This window comes from Phaseolus vulgaris, chromosome 8 (assembly GCF_000499845.2).
Source record: "Phaseolus vulgaris cultivar G19833 chromosome 8, P. vulgaris v2.0, whole genome shotgun sequence".
NCBI classification, from domain to species: domain Eukaryota; kingdom Viridiplantae; phylum Streptophyta; class Magnoliopsida; order Fabales; family Fabaceae; genus Phaseolus; species Phaseolus vulgaris.
The window spans coordinates 56,895,188-56,911,627 of record NC_023752.2 but is presented as its reverse complement, the minus strand read 5'-3'; the positions used below and the strand labels follow the sequence as shown (position 1 = coordinate 56,911,627).

Genomic DNA, 16,440 nt, shown 5'->3' with positions numbered 1-16,440 from the left:
AACAAAAATTGTCCAAAGTAGGGTAAGAGATCAATGGTTAAGAATAGATTATGCTAAATGATTGTGCAATGAACTGCAGATAAATATAGTTACCATTCCATGAGAAAACAGCAGAAAGCATTCCAAATGAGAAAATTATAAACACTAGTTCATAGTATTTACATAATAAGCAAGTTTCAAACTCCAATTCACTGGTAGATATGATTGCTTAGTGTGTTCATTCGTTCCTAGCACCAAGCACGTGCACCTGAAGTGTTCTTACTATTTGGTGTTTCCCTGATACAATTTCACAGATGCATACATCATTTTCTTTGATCTTGTTCTTTGTACAAAAGTTTGTCCATCCTTTAATACATACTCGACCATCTTGCCACTCAGACACTTTTGTTACTTCCGAATACATTGGTGTCTGTCGTGAAAAGCCCAAATGATTGTCTCCTAATTCATTTCTTCGAATATCCTGCACCAACAAAAAAAAGTACAGAACTGTAATTTCAAATTCTCAAGACAAAATTTAATACATACAAAGGTCACCAACACATATAATTGTCGAAATGGTAAGTTACTACCTCACGTTGGAAGCATTTGCAACGTGAAAGGGTGATCTCTTCTGGAAAAGTAAGCGACGACTCTCTCAAGACATTTGCTGGAATATGCTGCAATAAGGGAGAATGAGGTGAAAAGCAAGAACATGTAATTGTTGTGAGTTATGGAAAGTGAAACTGCAACAACTAGGCTTAAAGAGTAAGAAAAGAAGTAAAGAATCATTGAATTAACATTTGTATTTCAACATGGAATTAGAAATATAAAGATTATAAGTAAGTCAATTAGCAATGAGAAACATAAACTAAGTAAATGGACTTATACTACTTATCTAACAAGAGTTCTGTCAAAATGACAATATTTACAAACAAGTAAAAAGGATATATAAGAATTCTAACCAATTCGTTGGGTCTATTTTTATACAGTTTTGCTTCAAAGTATGGATTTTCAGGCTGAATATACATTTGTGGATCAAATTCGTAGTCTTCAAGATGAGGACCTGCTGATAAAAAAAGAAAAAGAAAAAGAAAAAAAGATGAGGACCTTCAATCTTGGGGATGGAACTTGTTGCACTATCCCCTGAACCAGATAAATCAATCATCAGTAAAAGCTGATTCATGCACTCATAAGAAATGCAGAAAAAAAATGTTTTGGACATAAAGTTAAATTTACTATTGCTAGCTCTACTATGATGATTTTGACTCTTCATGTGTTCTTCTTCACTCTCTTCTTCCATTTCTGTATAATTGTCATCTTCATCCTCATAATACTCATTCTCATAATCACTATCTTCCTCGTCCTCCATCACATAGTCCTCAGTTTTTTCATTCTCTTCCTCTTCGGTAATATCTATCACCTCATCTTCTTCAACTTCTCTCCTTTCACAGCGTGATGATTGTTCAAGAATTACCACCTTGAATACATTGGTCCCATCATACTTGAAAAGTAGAAAATCTGCTTTTCCTATACAGTTTTCTGCTTGAAAAACCTTCCAACCCTCTTGAAAGTAGATTTTGTGTCCAACGAGACGAGTTTTGACACACCAAACCCCTCCACTAACATTTCTGAGGATGATATCTTCAGGGATTCTCCTTCTTCGTAAGCGTCTAGACTTCACAAAAGAACTTGGAATAACCTGAAATTTGCGGAAAAAACACAATAAGATGATCAACGTTACTTAAGATATAATATTTTGGAAACTGCATGGTAATATTTTGAAATCAACTACAGCATAAATTGGTATAAAAGAATGTAGACAACCAAGGTAAATATACAGTGTACAACAATATTCTAAGCAGTAATACATAAGAACATTAATGTTATATGTTCATGTAATTAGTGTAGGTTGCAGAAAGTATAATTAAGAAAATATACCATTCTTTCAGAGTGTTTCTCTGGAAAGAAGATTTTGAAGAAGTACTTCTTGGCTGCAGTAGTCATTGAGTTCCTGAAAATTTGACAACGATATTCAAACCAAATAATTTGGACAAGACAACATTTAATAGAGACATAAATGTAGCCTGAGTGCTACCCAATACTTCCATATATAAGCATAGTGAGTAACTGCATGAGTGCATTCTATTTGCTTATTTTATTTATTCTGTTTTTTCTTTTAATTTATCCATGTAAAAGAATATTAACCAAATGAGAAAATTAAAATGTTTCTTTTTGTCTACAGAGAACAGTGGTGGCCCCTCACCAATGATGTACAAAATAGAGAGGAAACCTATTACTGCCAGTTGCTTAATATAGGTAAATTGGTCTGATAACAAAAAATTGCAATTTTCTGATAATACAAGAAAATTATAGCATTCAGCTTTTAAATTATATGATTGATTTGATTCTAGCTGATAGTGTGAACTGTAAGAGTAAGTACTTCCCTCACCTTTTGCATGTTTTTAGAGGATTATTGCATTTCCCCTCACCTCTTGCATGTTTTCTAAAGGATTGAAAGTCATTTAATATATAGTTTTTTCTTTTCAATTTTATTTTGAGAGTTCTTACAGAGAAGGTGAAACACCGTTTGAAAACATTAACCTCGTACAACCTATTAGTTTTTAATGGTTTATAATTTTTATAGTTTTTCCGTTACCGCATAATTAATTCCAAATAAACATATTTTTTATATAACAAAATCGAAAATTGAAAGTAGAAATTATATTTTGTAAAAATCGAATTTGATAACCCACCGAACAACCTTTCTCCACTCATGTTCGTTATCGGGAAATTCCCCATAATTTGGTTTTCGCGGAACCAAATTCTGGATTATTTTTTTTGCGGAAATAAAAAACAGAGGTGAGAGAATGGTTCCTGGTAACCGATTTTTTACCGTGAAAAAAAAGTATTATCCAGATAATTAAAGAGAAAATATCGCTATTTAGGAAATTAATTCCCAAAAGCATGTTATTTGGAGAAAAAAATTATATTTATTTTTGTTCTCCCTGATTTGAAGTTGGTCGAATTATGGATTAATTCTTTTCAAAAAAAAATTTGGTGCTCGGTCGGTCAATTAGATGACATGATTGCAATTGTTTTTAGGCTTTTGCAAACCGATCTTCTGGGGATGATGGGGCTCCACCTGCAATTACACTCTGACGCTCAAGTTAGTGAGAACACAAAATACAGTGTATATGGTAAATGTATTGCAAAGATGCAAGCTAAAATACTCCCTGTGTATGGTTGTCTATTTATAAGCTTTAATGGGCTTGGACTTTTTCTCTGGTTCCTCCAGTATTAATGTGTCATATCATGGTCATTTCTTATAAAATATGAATATCATGCATATAAATTGGAGCGTTTAAATAGCATAATCAAGGATATTGAGGATAATATTTATATCGTTATCGGAAACATGGTATTAATATTTATTGTGTTATTAGGGACATGCATGAGTGGGGAAAACGTTAGGTTTTCCTTAAGTGGAGTCGTTTATCGCTGGTGCCTGCGGTATTGGACTGAAACCCAAATGGTTGCGTGAATGGGCCATGGAAGTCGGCTTGTGGTCCATGTCGGACTCTTGTGCTATTACTTTTCCTGTTTGAACAGTTAGTGAGCTCGACAAAATGCCGACCAGTATTCAGACGGTACAATTTTGAATAATTTTTTTTAACACTTTAATAGTAAAAAACAACCGTTCTACAGTATTTTTAAAATAAAATATTATATTATAATAAATAAAATATGATGAATGAAATTCAATAGTTTAGTATGTTAAGTTTATGTGTAGAGTCTCATGAGCTTAAAATTCATTATTATGCATATTAGGTGTGAGAAGTGATACACCATATAAAATAAAATACTTGTACCTTACATTCATATAATACATATTAATAATTTATATTAAAATATAAAAATATAATTAAAATAATAATATATTGACTTGTTAAGTGTGAGTAAATTTTTTCAGTCAAATATGAAATTATATTATGTGTTTTTATTTGCTTATTTTAGTTATTATGTTTTTTCTTTTAATTTATCCATGCAAAAGAATATTAACCAATGAGAAAATTCAAGTGTTTCTTTTTGTGTACAGAAAACAGTGGTGGTCCCTCACCTATGATGTTGTTACAAAATGCTAATTCTGAAGAGGAAACCTATGAATGCTAATTGCTTAATATAGGTAAATTGGTCTGATAAAAAAAAATTGCAATTTCGTGATAACACAAGAAAATTATAGCTTGCAGGCTTTAAATTATATGATTTGATTCTAGTTGTCACGTGTAAACTATAAGAATAACACTTTAAATCTTCTAATAGTTCATTGCATAAACGATTGATAGGGTGAGAGAAATCACTAAACTTGTGAATTGAATTGAATTTTTGTGAATTATATTATAAACACGCTCTTGATTTTTAATGTTGAATGAAATCGTTGATATTTGAACGTTGAATTTCGTGTTTTAAATGGAATGTTAAACTTGATTGGTGGAACAGTGTGTCAGACATAGGAGACAGACTCTAGAAAAATTCAAGTTAAGCCACGACAAGATTGAAAAAATGTGAATTATTCATCTAAAAACCTAGTTCTTCATATGCCTTTATTTATTCCTAGACTTCTTTTGTTCATAGAAGAAGCCACAATACAGAAGATCCTATTTTTCACTTACAAAGCACCAGAATAGAAAGAAAAAAAAAACATACAAGCAATTATTAGCTATTGTTTAATGACCAACAGAAAACTTGCATCAGTTTCTTGTTTTAACCATTAGCCATAAACTTGCATATTTCATCCTACCTGCTACTATTTGAAGCTCACTTCCCATGTTTGCTGTATCCTTGCTTTGTGACACAATTTTTTTAACTCAAACCACTATTTGGTTAAAATTCATTTGGAAGTAATAAAACTGAATTATTGAGATGAATACATCCTAGATATCTCATTTCAAAAACGTCACTGAAATGGACCTGTAGTGTCTTTATCAGTAGGGCCCCGAAACACCATATCATAGGGAAGACTAGTAAAAACTGCTCCACAAGTAGTCTTCTTTATATATCTTGAAAGGCTTCATAAAACCAACTCCCAAAATCTTGCGATCTCCGCAGCCACCGACAGCTGCTGCTCGCTCAAACTACAGCGGTTCTTCTCTGTTTGCTGCCTTGCTTTAAATTACTGAGCGTCGGAATATATTTAGCAGAAAAATTCTTATTCCCAGAAAATAGAAAATTGAATTATTACATCTGAAAATTGAATCAATATCTCGGAATCTGAAAATTGAATCAATAGAATTTTCTTTAAAGAAAGATACTAGGATCTCATCCGACTTTGAGCCGACAATTCGAGAAAAGGCTAGAACAATTATCTAAGATAATTTATAACTTGTTTGATGATTTTTATGAATTATCAACCTATTTTTAGTTGTGTGTATTTGAATATTATTTTTATATACTAACTCTTCCAAGTCAAGTTTAGATCCTCTCCCAGTAACATTTGCATATCTTCTTCACCAGTGACCAGTCAACTTATATTTCTTATAGCGTGTTACAAAACTTGGTGAAAAAAATTACATATTACCAGACACCAATTTCAACTTAAAAATAACACTAAAAACCGTTAATTTTGTCCCGTTGAACATCCAAAGAAAATTAACCCAAACAAAGAATACACCGAATTAGTCAATATAAAAAATGCTTGACAATTGCTCCCTGCACGTGCACCCAATTTCTTAATGGAAAGACTAAAATGCCTTTTCAGGATTTTTTTTCTGGAACGAATTTTTTTATTGTGGATTTTTTTATCCGAATGGGTTTTGATTTTTTTTCCAGATTTTGATTTTCGGAACACACAAATCTTTTCTGATCTACTTTTTCCGGAATATATTATTTTCAATTACGGGTCATTCTCGGAATGAAGAGCATTTCGAAAATTTAAATCTGTGTTGGGTAGAAGGTGTGGGAAGAATTTGCCAAAATGCTTTTTTCCTTTCTTGTCATTTAAAGTTGTCACACTCAGATTTAAAAAAATAAGAAACTTTTGATACATCATTTCTCTCATTTATAATTTGAGTATTGCAAATGTTGCTGTTTTTTTACAAGAATGTGATTGTCTTCAAAATTTTAAGATAATTAGATAACGAAAGCACTTAAAACATCAACAAAATTCTTCCTAAAATCCAACAAAAAGATCAGAATTTCTTCCTACAACTGACAATCTAATCTTTGTGACCAACATTCACCAAAATATTAAACTGAGCATCATAGAAGTTTTCCAGAAACTTGAGTAAGATGAACTTTTTCAGTAAGTACAAGAACTCCATATATAACTACAGATCACAGCAGAACAGAAGCGCATTTCTCAGTAATCTCATTCTTTAAATTCTAGTCCAATTCCAACAATTGAAACGCATCATTTCGACCATAGAAGAATAAGGGAGATACAAATCTATTATATATGACAAACTGTTTCAGAAGCAAAAAAAAGTGACTAAGCTGCATTAGTCGAGATTTGATAGCTCAATAATCTCTCGGCGTAAAACAGAAAAGTAGAGAAGAACTAACCCCTAAGCAATTCGCTTTGGATCTTAAAAGCCAGAGAATATCTCCGTAACAATTTCAATTCAACATAATACAACAAAAAAGGCCGAACCAACCTGAGAAGAATCCACCGGACACACCGGCCTTCCAGATCCCGCCGTTTACACCCGCGCGACGGCCGGAACGGCAGCAGAAGCGGCGGCGCCACCGAGGAATGAGAGGAATCCCGTACTGTTAGACTCCTGTTCGTCGAGAAACAGATCCTCGGGAAGGCGAAACGCGCCGTGCGCGCACACAAATGCCAATCCAACCATGAGAGCGGAGATCAACAAGGACCCAACGCTAGTGAGGAAAATTACGAACACGGTGAGCACCACCAACATCCCAAGGGTTTCGCGATCGGCGAAGGTGCGTCCGAAAAGAACGACAGGCTGATCGGAGGGGCGGAAGAGGTAGAGGAATGACCACGATGCAAGGAGGCCGAACAGGACGAGGAGCGAGAAAGGATGCGTGATGAGCGACACCGCTAGCGCGAACGCGATTAGGGTTACGTAATTGACGCGGAAGTAGGAGAAGTTCTTGCGGATCCGAGAGTAGGCTTCGGCGAGGGTGTCAGGTCGGGACATGGAGCTACGGTCGACCATCTCTGCCCACGGGCGGCGCTGTGCGAAGGCGTGACGGAGGGACGAGGACATTCGCGAGATGAAGGCACGGAACGCCGGCGTGGAAATCGGAGGCTGAGACTGCGATGCGGCGCCAGCGGAGGAGTTGGATTGGGAGGAAATTGGAAGGTTCGGTGTAGAGGCCATGGTGGCGCGTGAATCTCCAATTGCCGCGCGTGACTATGGAAGAACCAATAGAGCGAGCGAGGCGCAATGGAGACTCTGGTTGGTTGGGGGGCTTTGGGTTTGGGAACAAAGAATGGCACCACAGACCTCTTTCTATCTAATTTACTTCTCCAAACATAACCTCCCTAATGTGAGATGGCTATGGGCCCAATCTATTTGTAGAAAACATTAGTCTAAAAATAAGTCATTATGTGAAAATGGATTTCTATAATAATAAAAATAACATCGGATATGTATAATTCTAAAGAAACATATTTTTTTTAATTAATTATACTAATAATATTATTTTATTCTATAATAAGATTAATTTTGTTGATTTTTACAATAACATACTTCTGAAGTTTTTTCACATAAATACATTTGTATACTTTATCATGAATTGGGTAAAAAAATATATTATTAATTTAGATAAGTGGTGTATCGTTGACACGACTTTATATGAAGAAATTGTGTATGAGACACACGATTTTCATACAGGGAGGGATCAACATTGAAGTCGTGTCACATGTTCATGATTTTACTTGAAATCGTTTAGTATTGAAGTCGTGTCACATGTTCATGATTCACTTGAAATTAGTTAGTATTGAAGTCGTGTCACATGTTCACGATTTCACTTGAAATCAGTTAGTATTGAAGTTGTGACACATGTTCACGATTTCACTTAAAATCGGTTAGTACTGAAGTCATGTGGGACTTACACGACTTTCATTAAGTCTTGGATTATGTTTAACTATAGCACGACTTCAATGAAAAGTAATATAATTGAAGCTGTGTCACTCATGCACTACTTCAGTTGTATGAAACTTACACTAAAATCGTATATGCAGAGCACGATTTCAGCTTTGTTCATGTTCAAAACTCCAAAGTCACATGGAATGTAAGATGTGAAGAAATTCTTCCTAGTTGTAACATACATCTAACATCCCTACCAATTATCCACACGCTCACATCAAGTACCAGATTTATTGAATCATAATGATGAAGAATAATATTAGCATCACTAGTAGCATTAATTGCACGATCACCATTATCATAGTCCTTGTTTTATTACTTGTCTTTCTTTATCTTTATTCTCACTTTTCTAGATGAAATATTTTTTTATGTATCATTTTTGTGTCAATAATCACACACAACATTCTTGTATTGAGATTTGCATTTCTCTAACTTTTATGTCTATCATTACGCTTCAATTATTTCTTTTGATATCTAACCTTACTTTTTGTAACAAACTTTTAACCAAGATGAATTTGTCTTCCTTCTGATCTTCTCATTATAAGTGTTTCTCTTTGTCATTAAATATATTACCATTAGAGAAATACTGATTATGGAAGCAAAATACATCTCCTAAGAATAAAGCAAAATTAGCACTATGAATAGTCACAAACATCATTAACAATTTTTATACTAAAAGTCACAAAACATCGCTAACAATTTTTGATACTAAACTGACAACTAATCAAAACATCTTTGAAAATCATTGAAATGATTTGTAATATGAATATTTGTACTACAATTCTACAAGATTCTCTAATAAAGTACAATTAATTGTCATTTACTAATTTAGAAACAAGTAGGAAATCAATCTTCTCTCAAAGTTCTTGCATGTATTAACAACAAAATTATATATATTTTTATCTACAAAATATCTTATAAAATAACAACAATTATCATAGTTCAAAAATCTTGTTCTTCATCAAATATGAAATTTAACTTTTATGAATTCGTGATAAAAAAATGCATTTTCTTCACAAATATTAAGTCCTTCGTTAATTTTCCTTCCAAAAATAATAAGCTCCACTATTCAATTTTTTTTTCATCATTTAAGCAAGCTCCAAAAGAAAGTTCCTAAACCAAAGAATTTTAATATTCCTCTTATGAATGTTATTACAGTCAATAGTCAATGAAGATGAATATTCATTGTCTGATGTGGTGCATCAAATTGAGCACACGTAATTGCAATGAAGAAAGAGAGATTCTGATGAACCCTAATTGCAAATGAAAAAGAGACAATGACTTAAGCATAAAAGAGAGAAAGACAGAGAAAAGTAAAATACATGGTGTATATATAAGAAAAAAAGACTAAGACCTAACTGAAACAGAAAAGAAAAGTTGGGTCAAACAAACAAAGCTCAATAACTTAAAACAGAAAAACTAAATAAGTTAAGGCACATTTTCCCTGCACCCAACACATTCTAACTGGCACCCAATCACCTAATAGTAAAAGACAAATATACCCTTAATGAAATTCTGAAAAGTATAATTGTGATATGCACCCAATTTCCTGCACCAACCCTATTCTTCTCTTCTTCCATTCCATTGTGCCTGAAGCAGTGCCGCAACCACCGAGCCACCGTGTTGTCCAGCCACCGTGAGCAAGCTTGTTGTCCAACCACCGTGAGCGACGTTCTTCTCCATTCTTCTGCACCCACCGTGACCTTCATTATCGCAGGCAGAGCACCAGAGTCAAAGGTACGTCATGCTTCCGGATATTTTTACCCGTAAGTGAGTGAGAGTTGCAGATATTTTATCCGCAAGTGACCTTTGAGAGTTGTGGATATTTTTATCCGCAAGTGACTTTTGAGAGTTGCGAATATTTTTATCCGTAAGGGAGAATTTAGTTCCGGTTTTTTTTATCCGTAAATGAGTTTGGGGTTCGGATATTTTTATCCGTAAGTGTGTTTTGACTTACGGATATTTTTATCCGAAATATAGTTTAGGGTTGCGGATATTTTTATCCGTATTAGGGTTATGTGTTGTGGATATTTTTATCCGAAATTTGTTGTTGTCTTGTGGATATTAATATCCGTATTAGTGTTGTTGTTTTGCTTGTATGGATTAATTTATATGTTCTTTTATGCTATATGTGTTATAAATTTTTATATATGTTGGATTGAATGTTAGATGGTGAGGACTAGAGGTGGAGGAAGTTCTAATTTGGACCGTGTGCGACCAACTGCATCGGTGAGAAGAAAACGAGGTGCCCCAAGTACGTCAATTCTAAATGAACAGTTTGAAGATCATATTGAACAAGAAGAAGTTGAAGTGGATGATGAAGGCTATCCAGGAGGGCCATTGGATAAGTCCTTACTCATTAATTATGAACATCATGTAGCCAGACAGTTGTGGAATGGTTTGGTAAGTAACGAAAGATAATTTTTTGAATTTAGTATGTATCTATTTATTGATGATATATGTTGATTATTGTAGGATCGTGGTGAGTTGAAGGTGGTTTCACATGGGAGGAAGATAAATAAGTTAGGAGAACCTCATGAACCCATGCCTCTCTTGGATGCACCAACATTTTACATTTTGCTTTCACATTTTTATCAATGTGAAACCGACAGAGCAAATTATAAGATTCAGGAAACACCATTCTAATTGCATTCATTAAGGCAACATCTCTATCACATACCACCACCCTAGGGCATGAATCAACTCTAAAAAACAACCCTTTAAGTCTGTCAAGGGGCTCAAAAAAAATTATTTTCCTTTTCTGCTGCTGGTAAACAAAATGCAACGGAGAAAGTCAAACCTGTAGACGTAATCCTAACAACCTCAAGTAACGGCATCTTATACTTGTTCGTCTTGTACGTACTATCCATTAATATGACAATATTAAATGAGTTCACCAATTTTACTGAATCTGGGTGTGTCCAAAATATATCTTGCACAATATTAGAGACCTCATCACACCTACACCAATGCACATACCTGTCTCGCTCCAATAACAACATCAGTTGCTGCATTTTTGTTCTGTGACCTCGTTGTGATCTTCGGAGAACAGTGATTGCATTATAAACCTGCTTAATCGTTGTCACATTCTTATCATTTCTCTCTTTCATGGTTAGTAAAATATTTCTTGGCTTCACCGCAGTTTTACTCATATCCTCAACCATAACCTTTTCCTCTATACTTAACCTTCCAGCATACGGATGACCCACCATTGTCTCTGCCAAGTCATGATTGTGAGAACCACAAATTAATTCAACCATCCACCCTTGACCACCTTTGACTGGTTTGCCTCGCAATCTGAAAGGACACTCACACTTCCTACTTCTAGTTCGACTGACATCTACTTTTTTTTTATACCGTCTGTATTTACCTCATCTCTCACAACCTAACAATACATAGGTCATCATTCCTCGTTGGCCCGTCCATGTATCTTAACTTAATATAACAATGACAAACCCATAACTATAGCCAACACTTCTCGCCCATTCTAACAGCTCATCTCGATCACGAAATACCTACAATAACATATGCCAAATTTAAAAATAATTCATAAAAAAAACATTCACAACCCAACATTGACCATACCTCATTTGTAGAAAATGCCTCACTACATTCATGTGCCCTGTGTTCATTATCTAATGCGTTATAACTTGTTGACTGCTCCAGATCAACATCATCTAATCCATCCCACACATCAATCTCCCCTAAAACTCCCATGTATGACTCTGTTGTATCCATTCGGCTGTTGAAAAAAATGAACACTTCACTTCCGGATAAATTAATCCATAACCAAAAAAATATCAACAGTTAACTTCTGGATATATATATCTGGATTGCAAATACTAGTTTCAGATACTTTCATCCGTAAGGCAATTATGAACTACGGATATCAGCGTCCGGAAGCAACGAATAGTTCTGGATATTAATATCCATATTGAAAATTTTGACTTCCGGATATTAATATCCGTAGGCAAAAAAAAAAAGAATTCCAGATTCTGATATCCAGGACCAGCTGAGCTCGAGAAAAAAACCAAAAAAGAACGAAAATGGATTACTTACTTCATTAACTTAGCAAACGAAGCTTACACTCAACTTAGCAACAATGAACGAAGCACAACCTTCTCTTTTGCAGCTCAAAGCAAAGCTTCACACATTCATGAACTTCCTTTTCCTCACCATTCAATGTTTTCATAAATGAAAAAGACAAGGACATTTTAGGATTTTTAAAAGTGTATCGGGTGCCAGTCACAATTGATTGGGTGCAGGAAGCAATTGCCATAAGTTAACAAATGTATCAAACTAATAAAATAATAATTTAAAACAGAGTAATAAGTAGTAGAATAAAATTTTCTCAATTTTTACAAAAATGTGTGAGAATCACAAAAATAAACTCACATAAAAGTAAATCCGCATAAGAAAAATCCTAGGACAAGAAATACAAAAATCTTTAACTAGAATAAAAACCTATATTCTCTTACAAGTACAAATAATGCATTCAATCAACAACAAAAAATAATAAAAAATCTCTAAAATTAGAAAAAAAGAAATAAAAAAACTCCAAGAAAGGAGCACCATTTATCTCATTCTAAACCTTGTGTCAACAATCTAACAATTGAAACCTACGAAATTTTTGATAAACCTCGTGTCCACAAATCAATTTGATCTAACGGTGAAGAAATTCTCAATCGTCATTCAAAAATATGTAGTTTGGTGAGTATGCAAAAATCTCAATGCTTTTTCCTCTTCTCTTTCTTTATTTATTGTCACATTTTTACTAATGAGTCTCTAAGATACAATTGTAGTATGACCTTTTTTTAGTTAAATAAATTAAAAACTTTACCCATTTTAACCTAGATTTCAAATAAAACTAATTTAAATACTATAAATAATTATTCATTGTATTGACTAAGTTAAATACTATTTTATAAATTAAAAAATTATTAATATTTAAAATAATTTCTTTATTAATAAAAAATTATAAAATAGTTTCTAAATTGATATTTAATATTACCTATTAACTACTTTATATTTTAAATTATTATTTAATTAAATTAGTGACTAATTTAGTTAAAACTTTTGGTAACTAATGTTAAATATCAATTTACAAATTATTTCATAAACATTTATTATTAATAAAAACTACTTTAAATATCAATAATTTTTTAATTTATAAAATAATATCTAACTTAATCAATATAATGAATTGGATTTTCTTTAACTAATTAGTTAGTAATTACGGATTCTCTTGTAGTGTATTTTTATTGATTTAATAATTGATATAGTTTCAAAATTATATATTTATATATTTAAGGCTTCTTTTATGGTGACCCTCAAAAGAGAGACAAGAGTATCCCTAAGGTATTTAGGCAAATATTTTCCAAAACTCCATTGAATTGGACGAAAATCACAAAATCCTTCACCCACAAATCACTTTGAAATTGGGAATGAATTCCATTATTGGATTCAGAAAAGCTTAAAACACATACACCCGTGTCGTGTTTTGTTATAGAATTAAGACACAAACTACTTATACGCAACATTGGTAGATCTCGCATAAAGTGAAAATTTACGTCTCTTCTATTAGATCAACATGATATGATCCTATCATAATTGTAAAGATACTTATACAAGATAAAGTTAATATAAAAAAACAAACTAAATTTAGTTGAAAGTGAAAATCAATATCTGTATAAATTAAATTTGTTATGAATAGTATAAAAGTGTTACTTTCTAAAATATTTATATATGAAGTAATTTTAAGAAACGATTTAACACAAATAGTTAAAAATGAATACCAAATTTAGTAATAGGGTCTAACTTCAATATCTTATGTCTTATATAAGGTTGTATTCCTATTTACGACAGAAGGGTCATTATCATTTATTGTTCTCTTTAATTAGAAAACAGCACGCTCATGAACCTGGTTTCATTCCTAACCATTCCATAAGGCTTAGGTTTCTCATAATTTGCCTAATTTCTATACAATCAATCTTCACACACTGAGAAAACATCCTTAAACATTTGGTTTATTTAATATAAATAATTTCTCTTAGTACCACTCAAGCTATTAAATTAAAGGTTTAAAAGGATATATTAAAGTGTCTAATTCTACTAGTTAATTAATCTGACAATTAATTAAATCTAAATCCTTTTGTATCCAATGTGGTAGTATGCAGTAATAGTATAGGCAATAAAGTTTGCAGTCCAAATAATAAAAAAAACAATTACTTTATAACTATTTTTTAGAATAAAACATTATATTATAATAAAATAATAATTTGTTAAGTGTTATGTTATTTTATCAACAATAAAAAATAAATAATATGAACCACTTCGAAGATGATCCAACCCTTATACCGAACACAATATAACAAATCTCACCTTTCCCTTACAGTTTGCCAAAAAGCCTATTAGACTAAACGAAAAAACAAGTCACCAAATAACAAACCAACACCACACATTCATACTACATAAAGAAAATATCTTGAAGTTCATAATCACTTAATAAAAAACATAAAAGTCAGAGGGACAAAGCACCAATCGGAATAAAAAAGCTAGGCATAAGCTATTTTAGATGTAACTCAGGACCATACCTTTAATTGAACCAATGTGAACACTCCAGAATGATTAATCATTTCGCCTTTTAAAAAGTGTTTGTTCCAATGTTTCCAAATTTCACCAACAATTGCAATTCAAACACATCCACATACATCATTGCCATAACAAGTATGTTTAACAGTTTAAAATGTAAGAAATGTGAGGCGGGATTAAAATGGTCCATCGATGCCAACCCCAACCAAACGTAGCACTAGTTCCAAACTAACCAAACAAATTTACATTCAAAAAATAAATGACAAGTTGTCTCTACATTAAGCCTGCAAAAACAACATAAGTTACTAGCAACTGCATCCCCTAGTGTTTCCAAATTATCCTCATAAGCAATTAAATTAACCAAGTAGTAAATTGAATTGAGGACAAAGTTTTAGTCTTCCAAAAAAAAGCTTTAATCTTCCAAAGGAAATCAAACAAAGACGAACTGATCCATAAGAGAATTTCCTTAAAATCTTGTAATGTTAAGTGTTCTTAATAGATCGTATCATGTAACATGTAACGTAAAAAAGAGTATAGTTCCTTGTGTATACAACAACTACACTTTCCTTTTCTATAAAAAAGTATTAAGTATTTGTAATCCAAAAGTAGGAATATATTCTTAGGTTTACTGATATATATCGATACGAATGAATACGTTGAAACTTAATGGATTAGGCAGCAAAGCAGAAATGGAAGCATATATATATATATATATATATATATATATATATATATATATATATTTCTTTTCTTTAAAGTTGGTTAAGAGTAAGAAAATAGTTAACATAAGCATTCATTTGGGTATATACCCTTCGTGATCATCATAAATTCATAATTCACCAAGGTTCGTTCCTTTTCTTTTGATGAATTGCGTGTATGAGAGTGGATAACACTTCAAATTAAATATTCCAAACTGTGTCAGACTTATGATTCATATTTTCCATTATCAATCAAACAGAATAGAATATAACTTTCAGCTTTCTCCCCATTCAAAAACCATAATACACTTCATTTGAAATAATTACTATATACTTTCTTTACTTCCAAATTTTTTCTTCCTCTACTAAACCCTTTTCTCATCTACATTAGACTTTGTAAGTGTAATATTCCTTTTAGTGGATCCTTCCATTAAAAATAATTGGAGAGTCTCTCGGTCTTCTAATGTAGATTATTTTATTGATAACTAACACTAAAAAAAGTTATATTAATGATTAAAGTTGTAATTCTAGTATTAAAAATCATCATAATATATAGTTACCTTACTATAATAACTATATTAATAAGTAAATTCTAATATATTGCTGTGAAAACAAAAGTAAATTGTAATATATAATACATACATTATATTAAGGCACATTTATTTTTTCTTAAATATTAGTTTAATTCGTGTAGTAAAAATGTAATTTTAGAAATATTGTAATCGTATGCAAAATAATATAATAATTTCTTGGTTCTTTAATACAATTAATAAAATAAAATAGAGTTATGTAACACGAAAGCATAATATAATTAAGATAGTTAATTAAAAGTTAATTAGTATATTAGATTAACAAATATTGGTTAACATTAATAGATATTATGTCTTTTAATAAAGTGATTTAGGTTTTGCATCATAATGTCGCTATGACAATGTTATAGGGTACTCTAATCCCTTTATAAAGAAAAAAAAAAATAATTAGAGTACTACAACCTTTTAAAAAAAAAATCTAACAATGTTTAAAAAATAGAATGACGATATTCCTGTTCTTTTTAGTTT

The 16,440-nt window shown here is 32.1% G+C and overlaps 3 protein-coding genes across 3 annotated transcripts; all 3 read right to left on the bottom strand.

Moving 5' to 3' along the window:
* Nucleotides 1-187: 187 nt before the first annotated feature.
* LOC137825392 (B3 domain-containing protein REM20-like) lies at nt 188-2,754 on the bottom strand. Its single transcript, XM_068631065.1, has 7 exons — nt 2,741-2,754; nt 1,918-1,990; nt 1,216-1,678; nt 1,087-1,122; nt 942-1,042; nt 570-656; nt 188-460 (listed from the first exon to the last, which is right to left on the bottom strand). The coding sequence occupies exons 1-7, from the start codon at nt 2,752-2,754 to the stop codon at nt 218-220; spliced, it is 1,017 nt and encodes a 338-aa protein (XP_068487166.1). The 3' UTR covers nt 188-217.
* A 3,576-nt stretch (nt 2,755-6,330) lies between these two features.
* LOC137824376 (PRA1 family protein B3-like) lies at nt 6,331-7,496 on the bottom strand. Its single transcript, XM_068630011.1, has one exon. The coding sequence runs from the start codon at nt 7,320-7,322 to the stop codon at nt 6,675-6,677; it is 648 nt and encodes a 215-aa protein (XP_068486112.1). The 5' UTR covers nt 7,323-7,496; the 3' UTR covers nt 6,331-6,674.
* A 3,335-nt stretch (nt 7,497-10,831) lies between these two features.
* Nucleotides 10,832-11,831, bottom strand: LOC137825390 (uncharacterized). Its single transcript, XM_068631064.1, has 4 exons — nt 11,679-11,831; nt 11,550-11,608; nt 11,073-11,390; nt 10,832-10,955 (listed from the first exon to the last, which is right to left on the bottom strand). The coding sequence occupies exons 1-4, from the start codon at nt 11,829-11,831 to the stop codon at nt 10,832-10,834; spliced, it is 654 nt and encodes a 217-aa protein (XP_068487165.1).
* Nucleotides 11,832-16,440: the final 4,609 nt, after the last annotated feature.

Bases quoted from the DNA above. Each gene is read 5' to 3' on its own strand.
- LOC137825392 (XM_068631065.1), bottom strand. The intron at 657-941 runs GTTAGAATTCTT...CCCTTATTGCAG, and splicing joins AAAATAGACCCAACGAATTG to CATATTCCAGCAAATGTCTT. The intron at 461-569 runs GTAGTAACTTAC...TTGTTGGTGCAG, and splicing joins GCAAATGCTTCCAACGTGAG to GATATTCGAAGAAATGAATT.
- LOC137825390 (XM_068631064.1), bottom strand. From the start codon at position 11,831: ATGGATACAACAGAGTCATACATGGGAGTTTTAGGGGAGATTGATGTG. The intron at 11,609-11,678 runs GTATGGTCAATG...ATGTTATTGTAG, and splicing joins AGGCATTTTCTACAAATGAG to GTATTTCGTGATCGAGATGA. The intron at 11,391-11,549 runs GTTTGTCATTGT...GTGTCCTTTCAG, and splicing joins AGTGTTGGCTATAGTTATGG to ATTGCGAGGCAAACCAGTCA.
- LOC137824376 (XM_068630011.1), bottom strand. From the start codon at position 7,322: ATGGCCTCTACACCGAACCTTCCAATTTCCTCCCAATCCAACTCCTCC.